Source organism: Oncorhynchus mykiss, chromosome 19 (assembly GCF_057628025.1).
Source record: "Oncorhynchus mykiss isolate SJ-2025 chromosome 19, ASM5762802v1, whole genome shotgun sequence".
Taxonomy (NCBI): Eukaryota; Metazoa; Chordata; class Actinopteri; order Salmoniformes; family Salmonidae; genus Oncorhynchus; species Oncorhynchus mykiss.
In genome coordinates this window covers 29,434,267-29,458,957 of record NC_143040.1, presented here as the reverse complement: position 1 = coordinate 29,458,957, position 24,691 = coordinate 29,434,267, and the positions used below count along the sequence as shown (strand labels likewise).

Below are 24,691 nucleotides of genomic sequence, written 5' to 3'. Positions count from 1 at the left end.
TTCCTCCTCTTACTCTGCGCTCCCCCTTTCTCTGCTCCTCTCACTCTGCGCTCCCCTTTCTCTCCTCCTCTCACTCTGCGCTCCCCCTTTCTCTCCTCCTCTCACTCTGCGCGCTCCCCCTTTCTCTCCTCCTCTCACTCTGCGCTCCCTCTTTCTCTCCTCCTCTCTTTTTCTCTCTCCCTCCCAATCGCTCTCTCTGCCCTATCTCCCTCTGCCCCCTCTCTCTCTCTCTCTCTCTCTGTGTTCCCTTGGACATTCTTTTTACCCACACAGACACACACAGTACTAAGATGAAGGACGCTGCCTGTGCCCAAACAAACTTGCCTACCGGCAAAGTTGCGTACTAGAGTTTTACTACTCTGTCTTCCTCACCATGTACCATTACTGTGTGTGTTTTCTTTAATCATTGTTAAAACGTTGCTTTTAGAGTATAGTGATTCAGAGAGATATTTAATAACATATGCTTACTCTCTATACAATGGCACTTCCCAATGCAATGGCATGGCAACCAAATAATACAGCGTGTTTAAAAAAAAAAACTCTAAAATAAATGTAAAAGAGCTGAGCCGGGTACCTCCAACGGGTGGTGCTAATACCAGGGTCGTGTTCAGTAGGGCGTACCGTCACAATCCCATTTTGCAACGGGGCAAAACACCAATTGGTTCAGCTAGGTCACCCTCCCCCCGTTTCACTCATTCTCAAAAGCGTATTTCCTCTCTACTAAACAGGATCCAGGACACCCAGTGAGGGGATGCCTACCTGTGGGCAGAGGCTGTCGATCTGGGTGGCGGCCATGCGCACCAGCTTCACACCCTCCTCGTTGTTGGAGATGGAGCAGGCCAGGTTAGCCACCTGTAACAAGAGAGAGAGGACACAAAGACTTAGCTGCTGTTTTTGGCATGTTCATTAGACGGTAACAAACGTCAGACGAGGCTAAGTTCTTCAATGGGTCTTTCAGGACGACGACGACAGGCTTTTAAATCATGTTCTTTCTCCCCCACGATGCACGTACCCTTGTTATTACCATGAGCGGTGGTCTGTTTAGCGCTCACCCGAAACCCAGCACAATTTCCCCCACTAACGCTCAAACTGCTTTACCTCTTGTAATGTGTGCAGATAGTGACTCCTGAAGGAGGCTGTTTCCACCACAGCCTTAACTCGTGTCTGCAGCTATCTGTTCCCGGCGGCAGGGGATTTAATGCTTGGCTAGTCAAGGAAATGTTGGGGCAAAATATGTACCGGGGTTTAGGCTTGCTCATCTGTTTGATTGGTATTTGTTATTCCCCTGTGTTGAGTCCTGGTGAGTGTGCCCCCCCCCTCTCTTCGTTGCTCTATAATTTACCCAAAATATTTGAATTATTTAGATCACATATGGACTATAATGTGAGTTTTCCATTTGTCTATCTCAAGGGCATATTTTTCTGAGAAAGAGGGAGACATAAAGAAACTGAGAAAAAGAGAGAGAGAGATTGGGGAATAGAAAGACCAGCTTTCTCCTGCCCTACTGTGCTGACAGCACTGCTGTTAAGATGGTGGCAGGGTGAGGAGACTGTACTAAATTAATCCTTGTGAGTGGCAAACCCCCTCCGCCGCTCTCCACTCCTCTACCACCCTTTACTCTTTCCCTCTCTCTCTCATTTCTGGAAGAATCAATGTTTTTTTAAAATTATTATTCAGATCGCATACGCTCTTAGAATGAAAGGTGCTGTCTAGAACCTAAAAGGGTTCTCCGGCTGTCCTCATTGGAGAACCCTTTTGGCTCCAAATAGAACCCTTTTGTGTTCCATGTAGTACCTTTTCCACAGAGGGCTCAACATGGAACCAAAGAGGCTTGTTGTACCTAGAACCAAAAAGGGTTCTGCTATAGGGACTGCTATAGGTACCTTTTCTCTAAGAGTGTAAGGACTATAAATGTTCATTTTCCACTGGACTATCTCAAGAGAAAGAAAAAAAAAGTGAAAAATAATAAGAGAGAGAGAGATTGGGCAATAGAAAGAACAGGTCGACCAGCTTTGTTTCTACTTCTACTCTGCTGGCAGCACTACTGTTAAGATGGTGGCAGGGTGAGAGACTCTACTAAATTAATCCAATGGCTGCTTTACAAAACATAATTACCCGGAAATGTCAGAAGGGTACATGGAGAACTCTGCGTTAATTGGCAAAAGAGCGGCGGCCATTTTGCCGAGGCCTTTATACAATGGACTCCTTCCTTGTATCAGAACCAAATGGATAAGCCTAAATGGGCACCTGTAAGGTGGCAGTGTCATGTACGTAAAGAGTCTCAGTCATTAGTGGTGAAATACTCAGAGTGCCTTGAGGTTCATTACCGGAAAGCCTGAGTGTGTTTAAATCATTAGCCCGGCTTATTGGTGCAAAAAGGCGCTTCCTCGTACAATTAGGATGCCAGGTGGCCTTTCTGATGGAACACCTCTTCGGTTTAATTTACGCCTGCGTATGTACAGAGGTGCGCTCTCTCGCTCTTACAACTAAAGGTAGTCTCTCTCTTCTACCTTCACTTCCCAACACGTCTTAGCGGTAATATCCCTCTCTTTCCCGTGTCTCTCTATCGTGCCTACAAGCAGACATTCATCAATTCATTCTCTCGCTTTTTCCAACAACTAGAGGTAGGCCTACTCTCTGTCATTCCCCCTGCTGTGGATTCCCAATGTCTCCACTAGCTGGGAAGAGGAAGGGAAGAACCCTCTGATTTTCTCTCGCTCTACACTATTTGCCAAGCTTACAATAATATATATTTTTTAAACAGACCAATTAAAGACAGTCAATCCACCACGTTGGGAGTTTGATTACACTCAGGCATGTGGCGAAACACACACACACACACACTGCACTGGAGGCGCACCGTACGCATGTCACACACACACACACACACACACACACACTGTACTGGAGGTGCACCGTACGCATGTCACACACACACACACACACACACTGTACTGGAGGCGCACCGTACGCATGTCACACACACACACACACACACACACACACACTGTACTGGAGGCGCACCGTACGCATGTCACACACACACACACACACACACACTGTACTGGAGGCGCACCGTACGAATGTCACACACACACACTGTACTGGAGGCGCACCGTACGCATGTCACACACATCACATTCTCTACCTCACCGTGTTTACTTCACGCCATTTCCTTGCCATAACTGACAAATTTGGTGTAATCAATCTGTTTCCCCAAAATGAATTAGGTTGGCAACACAACGGGAAGACGTTGAAGCTAAAAAAAAAAGACATGGACGTCTGTTGGCGGCAGGTACTGCCAAGGCGTATCGACGCTCCTTTTGCTCACATGTCACTTTTTGAGGCAAATTGAGGTAAATCAAATCTATGTTAGAAGATCCTCGCTCAAGGCCCTGTGTCTCCCTTTACTAGCGACAGCTATGAGTGACTCGATGGACTGCACTCCTTTGTGTGAGTGAGTGTATGTGTGTGTGTGTGAGGAAACACTGTTTCAAAAGAAGCTACAGTGTGTAAACAATGTTCCAACAAACTAAAAGCCTCTCATTGTATCATCTTGGCACAGAGAGTACTGTACCTTTATACATAAATAAACCATAAATCTGAACCATACCTCTAGCTAAACCACAACTCTATACCCGATCTCTGTCCTATACCACCAGTTAAACCACATCTCTACACTCTATCTCTGTCCTATACCACCAGTTAAACCACATCTCTACACTCTATCTCTGTCCTATACCACCAGTTAAACCACATCTCTACACTCTATCTCTGTCCTATACCACCAGTTAAACCACATCTCTACACTCTATCTCTGTCCTATACCTCCAGTTAAACCACATCTCTACACTCTATCTCTGTCCTATACCTCTAGCTAAACCACAACTCTAAACCATATCTCTGTCCTATACCTCAGGTTAAACCACAACTCTATACCCTATCTCTGTCCTATACCACCAGTTAAACCACATCTCTATTCCCTATCTCTGTCCTATACCACCAGTTAAACCACATCTCTACACCCTATTTCTGTCCTATACCTCCAGTTAAACCACATCTCTATACCATATCTCTGTCCTATTCCTCAGGTTAAACCACAACTCTATACCCTATCTCTGTCCTATACCTCCAGTTAAACCACAACTCTATACACTATCTCTGTACTATACCACCAGTTAAACCACAACTCTATACACTATCTCTGTACTATACCTCAGGTTAAACCACAACTCTATACACTATCTCTGTACTATACCACCAGTTAAACCACATCTCTATACACTATCTCTGTACTATACCACCAGTTAAACCACAACTCTATACACTATCTCTGTACTATACCACCAGTTAAACCACATCTCTATACACTATCTCTGTACTATACCACCAGTTAAACCACAACTCTATACACTATCTCTGTACTATACCACCAGTTAAACCACAACTCTATACACTATCTCTGTACTATACCACCAGTTAAACCACATCTCTATACACTATCTCTGTACTATACCACCAGTTAAACCACATCTCTATACCCTATCTCTGTACTATACCACCAGTTAAACCACAACTCTATACACTATCTCTATACCATATCTCCAGTTAAGCCACATCTCTATACACTATCTCTGTACTATACCACCAGTTAAACCACAACTCTATACCCTATCTCTGTACTATACCTCCCGTTAAACCACATCTCTATACCATATCTCTGTCCTATACCTCCATTTAAACCACATCTCTATACCCTATCTCTGTACTTACCTCCCGTTAAACCACATCTCTATACCCTATCTCTGTCCTATACCACCAGTTAAACCACATCTCTATACCATATCTCTGTCCTATACCTCCATTTAAACCACATCTCTATACCCTATCTCTGTACTTACCTCCCGTTAAACCACATCTCTATACCCTATCTCTGTACTTACCTCCCGTTAAACCACATCTCTATACCCTATCTCTGTACTTACCTCCCGTTAAACCACATCTCTATACCCTATCTCTGTCCTATACCACCAGTTAAACCACATCTCTATACCCTATCTCTGTACTTACCTCCCGTTAAACCACATCTCTATACCCTATCTCTGTACTTACCTCCCGTTAAACCACATCTCTATACCCTATCTCTGTACTATACCTCCCGTTAAACCATATACGGTGCCTGTAGAATGTCTACAGCCCACTTGGATTTCTTAACATTTTATTGTGTTACAAAGTAGGATTAAAACAGGTTTAATGGTCTTTTTTTGTCAACGATCTACACAAAATACTCTGTAATGTCAAAGTGGAGGAAAAAATCAATGAAAAAAAAAAGATGAAGGAAAAATAAAACACTAATATACAGTACCTTGATAAGATAAGTTTTCACCCCCCCCCGAGTCAATGAGTCAATGCATGTTAGAAACACCTGTGGCAGTGACTACAGCTGTGAGTCTTACTGGACAAGTAAGAGCTTTGCACACATATATTGCAATCACCACCATGCTTTGAAAATAAGGAGGCAGTTACTCCGTAATGTGTTGTGTCGGATTTGCCCCAAACATAAGGTGTTTCATTTAGGCCAAAAAGTGTTTGTTTTTTCTTTCAGTATTACTTTAGTGCGTTGTTGCATGTAGGATGCATGTTTGGGAATATTTGTGTTCTTCTTTTCACTTCATCATTAAGGTCACATTTGTGGAGTCACTACAGTGTTGTTGATCCATCCTCAGGATCAACAACATTGTAGCTGTTTTAAAATAACCAACCAATAACCATAACTCATCCCTAAGCTGTTTTTTCCTGTCCTGCAGCTCATCATTTTAGAAGGACGACTTTATCTTTGATGTTTCTAGGTGGTTTACGGTATACATCATCCAAAGCATAATTGTTAACTCAAAAATGCTTAAAGATATATTCAATGTCTGATTTGTTATTGTGACGCATCTACCAATCACTGCCCTTCCTTATGAAGCTTTCGAAAAGGTCCCTGGTCTTTGTAGTTGAATCTGTGCTTGAAATTCAATACTTGACAGGGGGACCTTACAGATGATGTATGTATGGGGGACAGAGGAAGGGGTAGTCATTCAAAAATCATGTCAACCCCTCTTATGTCACGGAGAGTCCATATAATTTATTGGGGCGGTTTCGTGAACACAGATTAAACCTAATCCTAGACTAAATTGCACTTTTAAACTGGATTAACTGAAATGGCATTTCTCAGACATGGTTTGAAATAGTCTCAGACTTGCCTTAGTGTAGATTTAAAAAGTCAGATTTCCAGAAGGATGATTAGATTTAATCTAGATCTAAGAGAAGCCTTAAATTAAACCTGGCCAGAGACAGGATTAACATCAGATTAATGGATGTTGGCCCCCAGGATGAACTTGCCAATGAGAGAAACTGGATTACCTGGACTATTTCAATGATGATCAAAGATCACCACCAAGGCCTGACAAAAGGACAGTATAGACCGGAGCAACCCACTGATTTTGATCAAATCAATTTCTGTGACCGTTTCTGTATGTACAAAGAAAATGCCGCTGACATTTGTTTGCTTGAGCCAAGGCTTTCATCAAGCATTTCGCTACACTCGCAATAACATCTGCTAACCATGTGTCTGTGACCAATAAAATGCTATTTGATTTGATTTAGGGAAAGGCCCATCCCTCCTTTCCTACAAGTACTGATCACCTTGAGGTTTTTGGCATCTGGAACCTTCCACCGTTAAACAGGAGATTTGTGTGATCTAAGTTACTCGACTGTATGCAGAATAATCCACAAAGTCTGAAATGAAAAACAATTGCATCAAGTTCCCTGATGCTGCTGCCCAAGCCAACTGCAAGGTAGAGTCATCTGAATATTTATTTTTTTTATTTTACCTTTATTTAACCAGGCAAGTCAGTTAAGAACAAATTCTTATTTTCAATGACGGCCTGGGAACAGTGGGTTAACTGCCTGTTCAGGGGCAGAACGACAGATTTGTACCTTGTCAGCTCGGGGGTTTGAACTCGCAACCTTCCGGTTACTAGTCCAACACTCTAACCACTAGGCTACCCTATGGGAACTTCTCTGGAGTCATTGGCTGTATACATGGATGTCATATTCCCATCAAGTATCCCTCTACAGTAGATGTCGAGGAGTACAGGAATCATAAAAAAACTGGTTCTCAGTAAATGAACAAAGTGTGTGCACTCCCAATTTGCAGTTCTCCAACATTGTTGCACGTTGGGAAGGTGCAACTCATGACTCAATGATTATCCAAAACTCCTCTTTGGATGCTCAGCTTGAAGGAGGACAACAGAGTGGAATCATACTCGGTGACAGTGGGTATGCACATACCGACTTCTTGTTCACCCCCTATCTTCATGCAATAGGACCTGAGCAACAACAGTACAACCAAGCTCATATCCGTACCAGAGGTGTAGTGGAGTGCATGTTTGGTGTATGGAGTTGTTTCCAGTCTCTCAGAAACACATTGTGCTTTCAACCAAGATGCTGAATTGTCATAATTGCAAATACAGTGCTACACAATGAACTCGAACCTGCATGGCTGCCTAGATCCTCACATTAAAGACGATGATGACCCAGATGTTCCCGTCATGCACGTCAGCTTTGACACACGCCACCCTTTATGTAGTGTCATTACGTCATGCACGTCAGCTTTGACATCGGTTTTGCACGCCGGCGTTAAACTAGACATCGGGCCGATGTGCATGACCGATGTCAAAGCTGACGTGCATGACGTAGTGACACTACATAAAGTGTAGCGTTACACGTGCGACACATCATTCCTAACTTAGCCCACAATGTCTGCTGTGTGGATCGAGCAGTCAACAAGTCGAGCAGTCACTTGAAAGAGTAAGACATTTCAGCAAGACAAAGGCGAAACCCATTAACGCCAAGATAATGGAATTAATTGCCCTTGACAATCAACCGTTCTCTGTCATGGGTGATGTTGGCTTTTGCAAACTAGTCGAGCAGCGGTACACACTACCAAGTGCGCTATTTTTCAGATGTTGCCCTACCGGAGTTACACAGTAATTGCGTCACTGCTATTAGCTTCACGACTGACATTTGGACCAGCAATGTCAGCCCCATGAGCATGCTGAGTCTGACGGCACAGTGGGTCGTCGAGGATTTGGTACTGAGGAAAGTCATATTGCATGCTCATGAATGTGCTGGTTGTGCTACCGCTGCTACCTTTTCAATGGCATTTGAGAACATGTTTGAAACTTGGAAACACACTAGCGAGCTCCATTCAAACAACTGACTGGAGAAATAAGCTCATCAACTGCGCCTGCAGCAGATGTGATACCCTCTGTCACGGCACTGAAACACCTGCTCGCCACCATGCTCGATGCTATGTACTGCACAAGGGCCGCTACTTCGATGCAGACAAGAAACAGGGTTTACGTGAAATGTTACATACACAGATGGACAAGATGGAAACGGACACAGTGACAGTGAGCACCGAGGAAGAGAGGCCACGGAAAGAGCTGAAACTTCACTGCTTGACACGTATGATGAAATCCTGGTTGAGAATGAAACGACTGAACAAATGAACAACAAAACAGCACAGCAAGTAAGTGAAAGAAATAGGTTTTGATTATGTTTTACTGGTAATGGGGACATACATAAATGCCAACAAAATAACTTTTTGGTCAGTGTAGTGTATGTAACCTTTACTTAACTTGGCAAGTCAGTTAAGAACAAATTCCTATTTACAATGACGGCCTACCCCGGCCAAACCCAGACGACGCTGGGCCAATTGTGCGCCGCCCTATGCGACTCCCAATCATGGCCGGATGTGATACAGCCTGGATTCGAACCAGGGGCTGCAGTGATGCCTCTTGCACTGAGATGCAGTGCCTTAGATCGCTGCATCCAGCTGTGTGTGTTCACTATTTAACTGTTTTAGAATGTATCGGTTATCAGTATCGTTTTTTTTTTTGTCAAGGAAAATCCCGGATATCTGTATCGGCCAAAAACTTAATATTGGTGCATCACTATTTGTTGTGAGAAGGATAGCTACCTTAGTTGTGAGAAGGATAGCTCAAGTGATAGACGCAAACAATAGTCATGGATTGGTAACAAAAAGGTTCTTAATTCACAAATGGACATTTCGGATCCCCAAACTGGTGCTGGTTTTCAGAAGAACATTGGTACTGTTGCTGCGTCGCGTTTCTCTCCTCCTCCCTTCATAGCCAACTCAACATGAAGGATTTGCGTCTTCATTTCATGCTCTTTTTTGAAATCCACTAGTTTGCGCTTATGAAATTCCATGGCCAGTTTCCCATGCATGCTCAGCCTCTTTGTCTTTGTCCTCTGGCCTGGGTCAGTGACACAACCTTTCTCTCCTGGCTGCTGCAGATGTAGCGGGCTGATCTTGATCCTGTCTTATTATCCCCTCCAAGCCTCTAGGAAAATATTAAATTGCTGCATTAGAGAACATTATTTCCTCAAGAGTTGAGTTCCTTCCATAATTTGTACTTATGGGAGTTCAAGAGTTGACTGACAAGATGACATATTCCTTGCAGTCCGGGGATGACACATGTTGAATGAATGTGTCCTACTAATTGAAATGTTCAAATGGTCACCATTGGGGATACCTTCCAGGAGTTGCTGGCTATTACTTATCCCGGGTCAACAAGTCCCCCAGCTCATCTGTCTCTGGTCTTACTCGGGGTCTGCCACCAGTCTTTAAAAACTCACTACGAGCAACAGCATTAGTCTTCTTTAAGTAGATTTGTATGTTTTTCCACAGGATCTTAGAAAGACAAGACAACATGTAAATAATATGAGTAATTATGTATGATATGTGTGTAACATTTCTGTCACACAAATACATTTCGACCCCATTGTGTTGAGTTACAGAAGAAAACAAACATTTTAAAGTGACTCTGATTTGTAAAAGTTGGCCAACAATAAATACAGTACCTTACCTGAAGTTGTTGTAGCGTCCTCTTATTTACTTTTTCGTTTGAGTTGAATTCATAAAAAAACGGTAGGCTAGGCCTCCTTTTTTCTTGTTTTCTGTTGATGAATCATGCTATTTGCTCTCGATAGTTGGGGGGGTTTGACACAATTTGCTTCAAGAGAGTCACTGAAATTCTCTGAACGTTTTCTTTGACCTCCGTCCATTGTTTGGTTTAGGTGACTTGATCCAATTCCACACAACGCTTATGTATTAGTGTCCCATCCCTGTTTTTTGAAGCATCCTCAGTTCAGGACTAAGTGCATATCATTAATCTACACTGAACAAAAATATAAACGCAACATGTAAAGTGCTGGTCCCATGTTTCATGAGCTGAAAGAAAAGATCCCAGAAATGTTCCATATGCACAAAAAGCTTATTTCTCAAAAATGCTCTGTGCAAATTTGTTTACATCTCTCTTAGTGAGCATTTCTCCTTCGCCAAGATAATCAATGCAACCTGACAGATATGGCTTATCAAGAAGCTGATTAAACAGCAGGGTTATTACACAGGTGCACCTTGTGCTGGGGACAATAAAAGGCCACTCTAAAATGTGCAGTATTGTCACACAACACAATACCACAGATGTATCAAGTTGAGGGAGCGTGCAATTGGCATGCTGACTGCAGGAATGTCCACCAGAGCTGTTTCCATATCATTTAATGTTTAATTTCTCTACCATAAGCCACCTCCAACGTTGTTTTAAAGAATTTGGCAGCAAGTCCAACCAACTTCACAACCGTAGACAATGTGTATGGCGTCGTGTCAGCAAGCGGTTTGCTAATGTCAACAATCCCATGGTGGCGGTGGGATTATGGTATGGGAAGGCATAAACTACCGACAACGAACACAATTCCATTTTAATCGATGGCAATTTGAATGCACAACAATGTCTTTCTTTTCACTTTGACACTATGGAGAATTTTGTGTAGATCAATCACAAAAAAAAAGACAATTCAATCTATTTCAATCCCACTTTGTAACGCAACAAAATGTGAAAAAAAAATGAAAGGGAGTGTATAATTTCTATAGGTTCTGCAGCTGACCCATCTGAGGCTGTGGGCCAGAGACCCTTCCAAATACTGGCCCTCCGCTCGGCTGGCCCTGTATGTCCTGTCTGTTTCTGCCTCTCTGTCTCTCTCTGCGACCCCAAACTACTGTGAACTGGACCTGGGCCAACACGCCATGTCCGGCCAAACGAATAATTACAACTATCTAAAGAAGGCTGTGGGCCAGAGGCCCTTTCAATTGCTGGCCCTCCACTTGGCTGGCACTGTACGTCCTGTCTGTTTCTGCCTCGGTCTCTCCCTGTCTCTCTGTCTCTGTCTCTCTCTGCGACCCCAAAACACAGTGAGCTGGACCTGGGCCAACACGCCATATCCGGCCAAAACAAATAATTACAATTATCTAAAGATGCAAGTGTGTGTGGGTGGGAGAAAGAGAGAGAGAGAAAGATAGATAACTATTGATTTTGGCTCTCATAATCACTTCAATTCTAATCTGATGAAGGCTCCCTTCCCTGCATGCAATTGGGAATCTACATTGTGGGTATTCTCACGTACGCTGTCTCAATACCACAGTACTCACACTACCCAGTACTGTACTGAACGCCTTAGAGCATGATTTTGAATCACTGCTATCAAAACCTAAGCATGGAAGGTGAAAACTCATTGGAACTCTTATTGTGATCAAGCTTAAGCTTGACTATATCCAGATTGTATCACAATCGGCCGTGATTGGGAGTCCCATAGGGGGGCGCACAATTGGCCCAGCGTCATCCGGGTTTGGCCGGTGTAGGCCGTCATTGGAAATAAGGATTTGTTCTTAACTGACTTGCCTAGTTAAATAAAGGTTAAATAAAAAAAAAAAAAATAAGAAACTAACGTGTGCAGACAAATATTCACAAAGCATCTCAGGGTAGCAGTGCTGATCTAGGTTCAACAATGCCTTTTAAGCATTAAGAATAAGAGGGAGGACCAGCACTCTAGTAATGGGAATGAGTAATTGATTTCTTGAGTACTAGAATGGATGTCAAAGCCTGATCTTTAACCAGAGACTAAAACATTTTTTTTTTTTTAAATACTGTAAAACTATTTGATGGAATGTTCTTTGTGGCTGACCGACTGGGCAAGGGAAATTTTGTCTTGAAGACAACATTAATTTGCTTAGACTCTAGTGTTCCATTTGTACATGTGCATTTGCGGGGCACAAAAAAAAAACAAGCCAAGCATCACACTGTTTTTCTCCCTAAATACCATTTCCCCTCTGTGTCTCATTCACTCAATTGCATTGCGACCACTCGTTCCACACACTCGTTCTGAGGGCACACACAAGCTCCTGTTAGGCTTACAGAAATAAATGACTATAAAAGCGTATCTAACTGATGGGAGACACAAGCTACATTCCTTGCCAAATGATGACAGTCCTATCACAAATTCAAAATGGACTGGTTGATTGAAGTAGGAAAAAATGTGTTCCAACAGTGAACTGTGAAATAACAGTGAAAAAATACCATGCTATTGTTTGAAGAGAGTGCACAACGACAAAAAACTTTTATCATGACAATTGGTTTGATACATTCACACCTGAAGGTAAATAATGTACTTATACATTGTCATCTTGCTCTGATTTGTCATCCTGAGGGTCCCAGAGATAAAATGTAGCATAGTTTTGTTTGATAAAATCAATTTTTATATTAAAATGTAGGAACTGGGCTCTACAGTTTGAACCCCTGCTGACTCTGGCTCCACACCCACCCCGCCAGGCCATCTAGATGTGTGAAAGTTGGTGTATAAGCTAAGTATGTATGACATTCCTGGGAGGCTGTCAACTTAAATGTTGTATTACCATATAAGTTTTGTATGTTCTCTAAAGTTATGTACTAGAAAATGTATCAATTAACCAATTCGGCACATTTGGGCAGACTTGATCAAAATATTGTCCAGTATTGCAATGCTTCACTGGATCAATCTGAAACGTTGCACACACACTGCTGCCATCTAGTGCGCCTAAACTGCAATATTATATTATGGCCTTTCTCTTGCATTGCAAAGATGATAAAAAAAAATAAAAAAAAAACACGTTTTTCTTTCACCAGATCTAATGTGTTATACATTAATTTCACATTTCCACAAACTTCAAAGTGTTTCCTTAAAAGCGGTATCAAGAATATGCATTTCCTTGCTTCAGCTCCTGAGATACATGCAAGTTAGATTTGGGTATGTCATTTTAGGCGAAGATTTAAAAAGGATTTTTCTACTTTGCTAACCGCTAGATCCATTTAGAATTGGTTAGCCCAGGATATAACCTCCCCCTAAACACTGACAGGTACCACACTGTAAATTTGTAAAAACAGTTTGATACAGACAAAAAGTGTATTTTCGTCATAATCATTAAGCATATGCCTACTCACCAAACAGATTTTTCGCCAAATTGAGCCCCGTTTCAAATGATCACACTTTGTGGATAACTGTTCAAGGCAAGAGATGTACATCACCTAAGATTAGAAAATGTTTTCATTTGGAAAAATATAATGTTCCATTTTTATTCTGCTATATTACATCATGTTTTTTTTTTTGACTGAATATTTATGGGGTAATTTAGCAATTAGGATTTGTTATCTGTAATGGTTATGATAAATTAGGCATTGTTGCGATCTGTTGCCATATTTTTTGTCCAGTGTGAGTACTCGAACAGTCAAAAAAGGTCAAATGCCCAACCTTACAGCACTCCTGATTAAATCAGCACTCATTGCTTTATTTGGAAGCTCAATGGGGCCTTTACACACAGGGGGCAGCCAGCCTAAACCCCCTGCCTCCTCCACCCCACCTGGCCTCCAATCCCTAGCTTTGCAAGGAGGCAAGATAAATCACACACCTCCTCTCCCTCGCTCTCTGGAACAATTAATGGACTTCATGCCAGCCAAAGTGATGGGCTTAAGCAGGATTCAGAGCCTCGGGATAGAGGGATGAGGCAGGAAGTGAGGAAAGAAAGGAGGAGGGAGAGAGGTAGGTGGAGGAGAGGGTGACGTTGAGTTATGTCACCCCAAACGGAAGCACTCTGTTCTATTAAAAGACCTTCTACTAGACGTTTACTTGTTGAAGGGTGGGCTGGGAGCGTGGGTCCAGGGGGTTAGTGACAGGGGGTCTGTCCCTACCCTGTAAACACACACACACACACAATCTCAGAATCCTGATAAATCTCCCTGTCAACACGAATGGGGGAGAACACTCGACAAGGGAATAGTACAGTACACAACACACAACCTGCTAAGTGCAGCCCCAGCACCACCCCTCTCTCCCCTTTCACCCACCCTTTAAGAGGGGGAGAGATGCAAGACATATGGGCCTCCTTCCTGGAGAGATGGCAGCTTAGTGTTTGTTTAAATAATGTGGTGTCAACTCCCTCTGGTAGCCTTGTGCACGATAGGCTGGTGAGCAGGAGAAATGAGTGGCTGATGGCTGTGCACTCAGAAAGTATTCAGCGGTTTTCTGAAGTCAACGCTGTGAACAGAGGTGGCGGTGGGGTTATGGTATGGGCAGGCATAAGCTACGGACAACAGAGGTCAGTAGTCCAGAGCGGAGTCTGAAATGTACAGAATGGTAGGCAGGCTCAGGGCAGGCAGAAGTCAGTAATCCAGGGTGTTGTGACAAGTACATAATGACAGGCAGGCTCAGGCTCAGGGCAGGCAGAAGTCAGTAATCCAGGTTGTTGTGACAAGTGCATAATGACAGGCAGGCTCAGGCTCAGGGCAGGCAGAAGTCAGTAATCCAGGGTGTTGTGACAAGTACAGAACGACAGGCAGGCTCAGGGTCAAGGCAGGCAGAAGTCAGTAATCCAGGGTGTTGTGACAAGTACATAATGACAGGCAGGCTCAGGCTCAGGGCAGGCAGAAGTCAGTAATCCAGGGTGTTGTGACAAGTACAGAACGACAGGCAGGCTCAGGGTCAAGGCAGGCAGAAGTCAGTAATCCAGGGTGTTGTGACAAGTACAGAATGACAGGCAGGCTCAGGGTCAAGGCAGGCAGAATGGTCAAAACCCAGGAAAGCTAGAAAACAGGAACTAGAGGGGCACGGGAAAAACCGCTGGTAGGCTTGACGAAACAAAACAAACTGGCTACGGTCAAGCAGAGGGGGAGGTGTTAAGGGGGATTAAGGTGTTGGTCAAGATTGCGTGGAAGTTCACATTCACATGTGAATTATACTGAACAAAAAATATAAAAGTCTACATGTAAAGTGTTGGTCCCATGTTTCATGAGCTGAAATTATCCCAGAAGACACATTTGTTAAAATCCCTGTTAGTGAGCATTTCTCCTTTGCCAAAATAATCCATCCACCTGACAAGTGTGGCATATCAAGAAGCTGATTAAACCACATGATCATTATGCAGGTGCACCTTGTGCTTGGGACAATAAAAGGCCACTATAAAATGCAGTTGTCACACAACACAATGCCACATATGTCTCAAGTTGAGGGAGCATGCGATTGGCATGCTGACTGCAGGAATTTCCACTAGAGCTGTTGCCAGAAAATGTAATGTTCATTTCTCTACCATAAGCCACCTCCAATATCGTTTTAGAGAATTTGGCAATACGTGCAGACTGCCTCATTACTGCAGAACACATGTAACCATGCCAGCCTAGGACCTCCACATCCAGGTTCTTCACATGCGGGATTGTCTGAGACCAACCACCCATACAGCTGATGAAACCGTGGGTTTGCACAACTGAAGAATTTCTGCACAAACTGTCAGAAACCGTCTCAGTGGGTAAATGTTCAACTTCGATGGCCACTGGCACGCTGGAGAACAGTGCTCTTTTTTTGGCAGACAGCGTGTATGGTGTTCGGTGGGCTAGCAGTTTGCTGATGTCAACGTTGTGAACTAGAGTGCACCATGGTGGCGGTGGGGTTTTGGTATGGGCAGGCATAAGCTACAACGAACACAATTGCATTTAAATCGATGGCAATTTCAATGCACAGAGACACCATGATGAGATCCTGAGGCCCATTGTCGTGCCATTCATCTGCCGCCATCACCTCAAGTTTTAGCATGATAATAAACGGCCCCATATCACAAGGATCTGTACACAACTCCAGGTAGCTGAAAATGTCTCAGTTCTTCCATGGACTGCATACTCAAACATGTTACCCATTGAGCATGTTCGGGATGCACTGAATCGACTTGTATGACAGTATGTTCCAGTTCCCGCCAATATCCAGCAACTTCGCACAGCCATTGAACAGGAAAGGGACAATATTCCATAACATCAACAGCCTGATCAGAAGGGCCTTGGTCAGGGAGGTGACCAAGAACCCAATGATTATTCTGAAAGAGCTCTAGAGTTCCTCTGTGGAGATGAGAGAACCTTCCAGAAGGACAACCATCTCTGCAACACTCTACCAATCAGGCTTTTATGGTAGAGTGTTCAGATATCAGCCACTCCTCAGTAAAAGGCACATCACAGAATCATGGTGGTGGCAGCCTCATGCTGTGGGGATGTTTTTCAGCGGCAGGGACTGGGAGACTAGTCAGGATCGAGGGAAAGATGAACGGAGCAAAGTACAGAGAGATACTTGATGAAAACCTGCTCCAGTGCGCTCAGGACGTCAAACTGGGGCGAAGGTTCACCTTCCAAAAGGAAAAGGACCCTAAGCACACCACCAAGACAACACAGGAGTGGCTTCTGGACAAGTCTCTAAATATTCTTGAATGGCCCAGCTAGAGCCCAGACTCAAACAATCTCTAGAGAACTGAAAATAGCTTTACAGCAACGCTCCCCATCCAACCTGACAGAGCTTGAGAGGATCTACACAGAAGAATGGGAGAAACTCTTGTAGCGTCATACCAAAGAAGACTCGAGGCTGTAATCGCTGGCAAAGGTGCATCAAGAAAGTACTGAGTAAAGGGTCTGAACTTACGTCAATTTGATATTTCCGTTTTTTATTTGTAATACATTTGCAAAAATGTCAAAAAACCTGATGTTGCTTTGTTATTATGGTGTATTGTGTGTAGATTGATGGGAAAAACGATTTAATCCATTTTAGAATAAGGCTGTAACATAACTGTCACTCCCAGATCAGTTTCACTTGTCTATGTGCTTGTTTCCACCCCCCTTAAGGTGTTGCCCATCTTCCTCATTATCCCCAGTGTATTTGTACCTGTGTTCTCTGTTTGTCTGTTGCCAGTTTATTTTGTTTCGTCAAGCCTACCAGCGGTTTTTCCCGTGCCCCTCTAGTTCCTGTTTTCTAGCTTTCCCGGGTTTTGACCATTCTGCCTGCCTTGACCCTGAGCCTGCCTGTCATTCTGTACTTGTCACAACACCCTGGATTACTGACTTCTGCCTGCCCTGAGCCTGCCTACCATTCTGTACATTTCAGACTCCGCTCTGGACTACTGACCTCTGTCATCCGTAGCTTATGCCTGCCCATACCATAACCCCACCGCCACCATAGGACACTCTGTTCACAACGTTGACTTCAGAAAACTGCTGAATACTTTCCGAATGCACTGTATGTGTATTGACCAAGGACAAATGCCCGCAAGGGTGATTCTTATACTTTATTTACTTGGCTTTATAATAACCTCAAGACCCATATTTGGATGCCGATGACAACAAAAACCAACAAAAATATGTTGGGATATATAAAGTCAAATAACGTTTGAAATAACCCTTTACTCTACCATTCTATGGGACTACACCATATAGTCTTATGCTAAGTAATTCATATTAATATTTTATATGAATTAATAATAGTATTTAGATATTTCCATTACAAAAGCTAGTGGGGTCAATGTGGTGACGGCAGAACTAGTGTAATCAACTTAATATGAGTACTGCTATTATATGATATCAGTACTTGTTGCATTTCCAACTCCTGTCAACTGATTTCAGCCGGTGTATGGCTGTGGATTGAAAGCATTGTTTGAATGGAATATTGGCAGTTCATTTGACAAATTAATGGCTGGCTGGCTGGCTAGCTAACAAACATACAGTTCAGATAAACTCTTCAAATTCATTATTTTACACAATAATTATCACAGCACTGGCAAACCATGATTGATCAACAGTCTGACCAAAACGGCTGACCTTCATCCCATCATAAGAAGGTTCATGTCCATTCTAGTATTCAAATTCCTAATCTCAGTCTTTTTGCTATCAATCCAGCTGTCCAACATCTCTTATACTTTAAATTAAATAACTGCAGGCCTTGCACACACACACACACACACACGCCCCCGCACACACACAAACACTAGAGTCAGGAGAGCCACCAGCCCAGAGGCCAATCCTCTTCAGCTACACTGCACTAGAGTTGGTATGTCATCAACTTTTTCTCCTCCTACACATCTCTCTTCTCTTTTATTCCATTTCTTCGTACTCCGTCGGATTGACTAGTCTGGGAGTTGAATAAGGTGAGGGGCTGGATTTAGACTCTTTGAACTGCACCATCGATGGCTCTGTCCCTGTAGCTTCTAGAGCTGTAGCAATTGTGACTGTTGTGCAATATCAGCTCTCTCTCTCTCCCCTCCATCCCTCCCTCCCCTCCCTCTCCCTCTTTCCTTCCTTCCTTCCCAGCCTCCCTCCCTCTGCGCTCCCCCTCCCTCCCTCCCTCTCTCCCTCCCTCCCTCCCTCCCTCCCTCCCTCCCTCCCTCCCTCCCTCCCTGAGACAAAGCGGGCCCAAATAGTGTGACTGTAATGCACTAAGGACCCAGTTCCTAAATCACAATGAAGATGAGCTTAAAGTCGTTGTTCCCTAGGTGACGGGATGACTAATTCAGGGGGGAGGTACTGGGTTGGGGAGATACACTCCTCTGCACACTCGGGGGAGTGGGTTCAATGCCCTCACACACAGAGACAAATACGCACACAAGCGCACACACACACGCATGTGCAGGAACACACACATACACACACACACACACATGCACTTTGGCTTATCACGATGGGCATTGAGGCTTTCTGAGTTCGAAAAACACACACGCACTCAACCTCGACAAACTGAGTCACGCTGCCAACTAAGACGCTTATTTCCTGGGAAACCTGTGGTTCTGAATAAAAAAACACACACACACACACACACACACACACACACACACACACACACACACACACACACCCAAACACGTGGCGCCACAATTAAGTCCTCTAAATGGTAAACAAAAGTCTGCAACAAAGGACTAAGCCAATAAACAGTGTGCAAACGACTGAGGCTGTGCCTGTTTCTCTTGAGTCTTTTTTAAATGTCAGAAATCTCCTTGCTTTTGCTTTAGCTGTCGTGTCAACAAGTGGATGGCAAGTGTGTAGAATAACTCATGACGGTTGGTAGTGTGTGTGTGTGTGTGTGTGTGTGTGTGTAATAAATAAATAATAAACACAATTTTTATAGCAGAGCTGTATTATCATATGTATTATTTAGTGCTGCAGCTTAAACAAAACTGCAAATCATACCAGCGCTCATCTCAGCAGAGAACCGAGCCACGCCACGGAAAATAGATCCAATCCCTGCACCGTTGTCAAGGAGACAATGCAACGCTGCGGTGCTCGTTGTGTGCTGTTTTTCAAAGGCTTCCTAGAGCTTTGGATTCAAATAACCTCTTGAAGACACTTGACTAACTATTGAGGCACGTACCAACCATCATAATGAATAGGAAATAGTGAATGTGTTTTGTAACCATTCACTAAGTAGATCTCTCTTAACATGTTTTTTTTTTTAAAGACATTGAGAAAGAAAAGACACTGTGGTGAATGTTGCTATTCAAATCACCCACATTGAAATCAATATGCAATCTGGGCTGATATCTATTGTGTTGGCCCAACTGAAAAACACTAATTGGAGCCACAACAAGGCTCTACATAAGTGCTGTGGAGAGGACATCTACAGTGTGGCCTACAATGAATCACTACTGGTGCACAGCTACATAGCCTATCCATAGACATGTAGGTGAGTTAAAATGGTTATTCCATCTAACTTCTAATTATTAGAATAGTACACAACGCAGAAAAGAACATCCAGGTTAAGGGTCAGTGGCCCAAGCCCGCGAACAGGAATATTCAAATATTAATATTCAATATTCAAACTGAAGGGGGGGAGTCAGACCGCTATGATCGCCAGGAACTTTACTTTTGGTTTATATTTTCAATTGTTGCGCTATTATTACTGCCTGTTGATGTGAAGTAGGCAGCTACATTAGCAGGATGATATTAAAATATTCGGGTTTTATTTCATTAAATGTGCTTTATTTAATCTGGGCGCTTACGTCACCTACTAACACCATGGTATTACCCGTATCTCCCGTTTTCCTCAGAGAGGAGAGGAGAGGAAGGTATGTTTCGCAGATGACTCCTGTGAAGAAGTCCACAACGTCAAATAATTAAAGTATACCAAGGTTAATGCTATTGGTAATGTTATAAGTGAGTGTGAGACTATTGAAACATGTAACATTCAGAGTTGTATCGTTGTTATTGATATAGTTTTACAGAGTGCTAGTTAGCATGTCTTTCTGTGATGCAGCTGTTCAGCTGAGCTGCCTACTTATGCTAGCGTTGCATTGTGGGAGATGTAGTTTTAGCCCTCTTAAGGTCTGAATGGGATAAATGCGATTTCACGTTGTAGCTTGTTTGTATTAGTGTTTTTTGTACATGAGTTGTTGTATTTTAATACGGTCAACACTGAAAGCACCTAGCATTGTATTGGCTATGTGTTTTACCTTTACCTCTTCATGCTCCTCCATAGAACAACTTGTCAGAGTGCATTGGAGACTGATGTATTCCTGTCCTGTCTTTTCATAATATTATTGCAGATCTACATAAAAGCCCAAAAAGACAGCCGTGGTGTTGCTCTTCATTTCTTGGTTCTTCTGTGGTACATATAAAGACCTCTACAGACATACAGGTACTATTTAGAAAAAGTTTTTTAAAAATAAAGGAGAGCGGCACAATCTAGGAGCTCAAATGCAAAACTATTTATGTCCAACAGACAAGCTGTCTTCATCAGGGTGTACTGACAAACACAGCGGGATGACTCATTTATATAGTGTCAAAAGACACGCAGGTGTCTGTAATCATGGCCGAGTGTGGCCTGATATCATAGGTTAATTCTCATATGTTAAAATGGCATACAATAAACAAATGGATAGCGTACGATCATAGATACAATTTGGCTACATAAGCCTACAAACATTTACAATTGCAAAATCACAATCACAAGAATGGCTTCAGATCAAAGTCTACGTTGAGACCGAAGGGAGCAAGCGTCTTTAAATTAAAGATCCAAGCAGCCTCTCGTTTTAACAATAAATTGTCGAGGTCACCCCCTCTCCTAGGGAGGGTGACATATTCGATGCCATTATAAAGTAGAGACGAAATCGAGTGGTTTTCTTCCTAAATGTGGTCCGCAACTGGGTAAGTCGAGTTTCTGCACCTAATGGTGCTACGACGCTCCGAGATAAGTACTTTTAATTTGTGCTTTGTTTTACTCACACTTTTTACCACAAGGACAAGTTATAAGATAAATAACTGCCTTAGTGGAGCACGTGATAACATCTTTGATTGGGATCTATTTCCCTGTTTGGAGGTGTTTGAAGGATCTACATTTATAAGTGCCATTGCATTGAGCACAGCCATTACACTTATAGTTTCCATCCAGTAGGGGCGTATTGTGTAGGGATATCTTGGGGTGGTAAATCAGAGTTTACCAGTTGATCTCTGAGGTTTCTGCCCCACGAGAATACGACCAAGGGAAGGTCCGAAAACACATTACCAATATTATCATCGGATCTTAGAATGTGCCAATGTTTGTGAACGATTCCCTTAATTTGTTCAGGGCACTTTGAATAGCGGGTAGTTAGAATGCAAGAATGCTTATTTTTTGCGAGACTTACCTTAGAAAAGGTCATGTCTTGTTTTGTTGTGGATTTTCTCAATGGCAGTATTAATCTGACCACTTTTTTGGAAAATTGTCATGTTGGCTCCAAACGTCCCATGACATTGGATGAATTCCATACGACACTACATTTTTCTATATACAGTGCCTTGCGAAAGTATTCGGCCCCCTTGAACTTTGCGACCTTTTGCCAGATTTCAGGCTTCAAACATAAAGATATAAAACTGTATTTTTTTGTGAAGAATCAACAACAAGTGGGACACAATCATGAAGTGGAACGACATTTATTGGATATTTCAAACTTTTTTAACAAATCAAAAACTGAAAAATTGGGCGTGCAAAATTATTCAGCCCCCTTAAGTTAATACTTTGTAGCGCCACCTTTTGCTGCGATTACAGCTGTAAGTCGTTTGGGGTATGTCTCTATCAGTTTTGCACATTGAGAGACTGAAATTGTTTCCCATTCCTCCTTGCAAAACAGCTCGAGCTCAGTGAGCTTGGATGGAGAGCATTTGTGAACAGCAGTTTTCAGTTCTTTCCACAGATTCTCGATTGGATTCAGGTCTGGACTTTGACTTGGCCATTCTAACACCCGGATATGTTTATTTTTGAACCATTCCATTGTAGATTTTGCTTTATGTTTTGGATCATTGTCTTGTTGGAAGACAAATCTCCGTCCCAGTCTCAGGTCTTTTGCAGACGATCAGGTTTTCTTCCAGAATGGTCCTGTATTTGGCTCCATCCATCTTCCCATCAATTTTAACCATCTTCCCTGTCCCTGCTGAAGAAAAGCAGGCCCAAACCATGATGCTGCCACCACCATGTTTGACAGTGGGGATGGTGTGTTCAGCTGTGTTGCTTTTACGCCAAACATAACGTTTTGCATTGTTGCCAAAAAGTTCCATTTTGGTTTCATCTGACCAGAGCATCTTCTTCCACATGTTTGGTGTGTCTCCCAGGTGGCTTGTGGCAAACTTTAAACGACACTTTTTATGGATATCTTTAAGAAATGGCTTTCTTCTTGCCACTCTTCCATAAAGGCCAGATTTGTGCAATATACGACTGATTATTGTCCTATGGACAGAGTCTCCCACCTCAGCTGTAGATCTCTGCAGTTCATCCAGAGTGATCATGGGCCTCTTGGCTGCATCTCTGATCAGTCTTCTCCTTGTATGAGCTGAAAGTTTAGAGGGAAGGCCAGGTCTTGGTAGATTTGCAGTGGTCTGATACTCCTTCTATTTCAATATTATCGCTTGCACAGTGCTCTTTGGGATGTTTAAAGCTTGGGAAATCTTTTTGTATCCAAATCCGGCTTTAAACTTCTTCACAACAGTATCTCGGACCTGCCTGGTGTGTTCCTTGTTCTTCATGATGCTCTCTGCGCTTTTAACGGACCTCTGAGACTATCACAGTGCAGGTGCATTTATACGGAGACTTGATTACACACAGGTGGATTGTATTTATCATCATTAGTCATTTAGGTCAACATTGGATCATTCAGAGATCCTCACTGAACTTCTGGAGAGAGTTTGAAAGTAAAGGGGCACTGAAAGTAAAGGGGCTGAATAATTTTACACGCCCAATTTTTCAGTTTTTGATTTGTTAAAAAAGTTTGAAATATCCAATAAATGTCGTTCCACTTCATGATTGTGTCCCACTTGTTGTTGATTCTTCACAAAAAAAATACAGTTTTATATCTTTATGTTTGAAGCCTGAAATGTGGCAAAAGGTCGCAAAGTTCAAGGGGGCCGAATACTTTCGCAAGGCACTGTAGTGCATTACTTTTTTACCAGAGCCCAAGGGTACCATTTTGGACTTAGCCAATACCTCTCTAACTATAGCTATTGACACCAATATGGCGCCCCATGAAATGACATATATCTGTGTATGGTTCTGGTGCACACCACAGGCCTGTATACAGCACTGACTAACAGAGCATACTGAAGGATATATCTAGCCTAAGGGTTTGGAGCTAAGCTAACGCTAATGAGCTTGACTAACTATCTCCCCAACCTGTTTCTAAGAACATATGGGAGGCTATTGTATAGCATGCAACACATCTCCTGTCTGTTCATGTGGTATTGAACATGCACGCATGTGCACATACACTCACAGCATACAGTATATGGCATTCTATTCCACAAAGGCTTCCACGGACATCATGTAGATCCTTTTGCTGTCCTCTTTAGCCCACCATTTCACGGGTTTACTACAGAGTTTATTTGTGGCTAGTTCACCCTGTCACTGGTGCTAAAAGTCAAGGACCAGCGAACCCCCCCTCCTCTTCCTCCTTCCACGTCAACAACTCATAAAAGCCTATTATCGTTGTACGACTTCACAACGTGATTTATTTACATTGGAATGTGGTAATACCTGAATGACGTGAAAATGAAGAGAGGTCAGGGTAAAGGAGATGGGCACCAGGAGAATAATTCCCAGTATATTAAACTTTATTGAGCTCAACAAGGGACACGCTGAGGTAATTGAAAACAATATTAACAATCCATAAAGCTAGGCCGGACAGGAGCTGCTGCCTTTGGACTGAGTAGGGGAGAATGTGGTGTGTGAGTGAGTGAGTGAGTGAGTGAGTGTGTGTGTGCAGTAGTCCAATTAGACTCCTGGATATTGGATTATCTTGTTCACACTGGCGTGAGTAACAAAACAATGAAAGTAAAAGAGAGAAGAGGAGAGATGGAAAAACAAATGTCCCGGGAGTAGAGGGCAAATACTCTCCCTCTATCCGTCTATCCGAGCCAAGCAGTCGGTCTTGTCACGGAGGTTACAATTATGAAAATGGACAGCGGTGTTGTTTCTTTTAATCTATCTGTATCATTCCACA

General features: G+C 42.9%; 1 protein-coding gene across 3 annotated transcripts in view; it reads right to left on the bottom strand.

Annotated features, from left to right (window-relative positions):
- The window catches only part of LOC110497517 (catenin alpha-2), a 652,111-nt gene that overhangs the window by 65,093 nt on the left and 562,327 nt on the right, over positions 1-24,691 (bottom strand). For all 3 annotated transcript variants that reach the window (XM_036954442.2, XM_090210736.1, XM_036954443.2), the window contains exon 10: positions 760-852. In XM_036954442.2, coding sequence (XP_036810337.1) covers positions 760-852 — 93 coding nt within the window. The remainder of the gene's footprint in view (positions 1-759; positions 853-24,691) is intronic.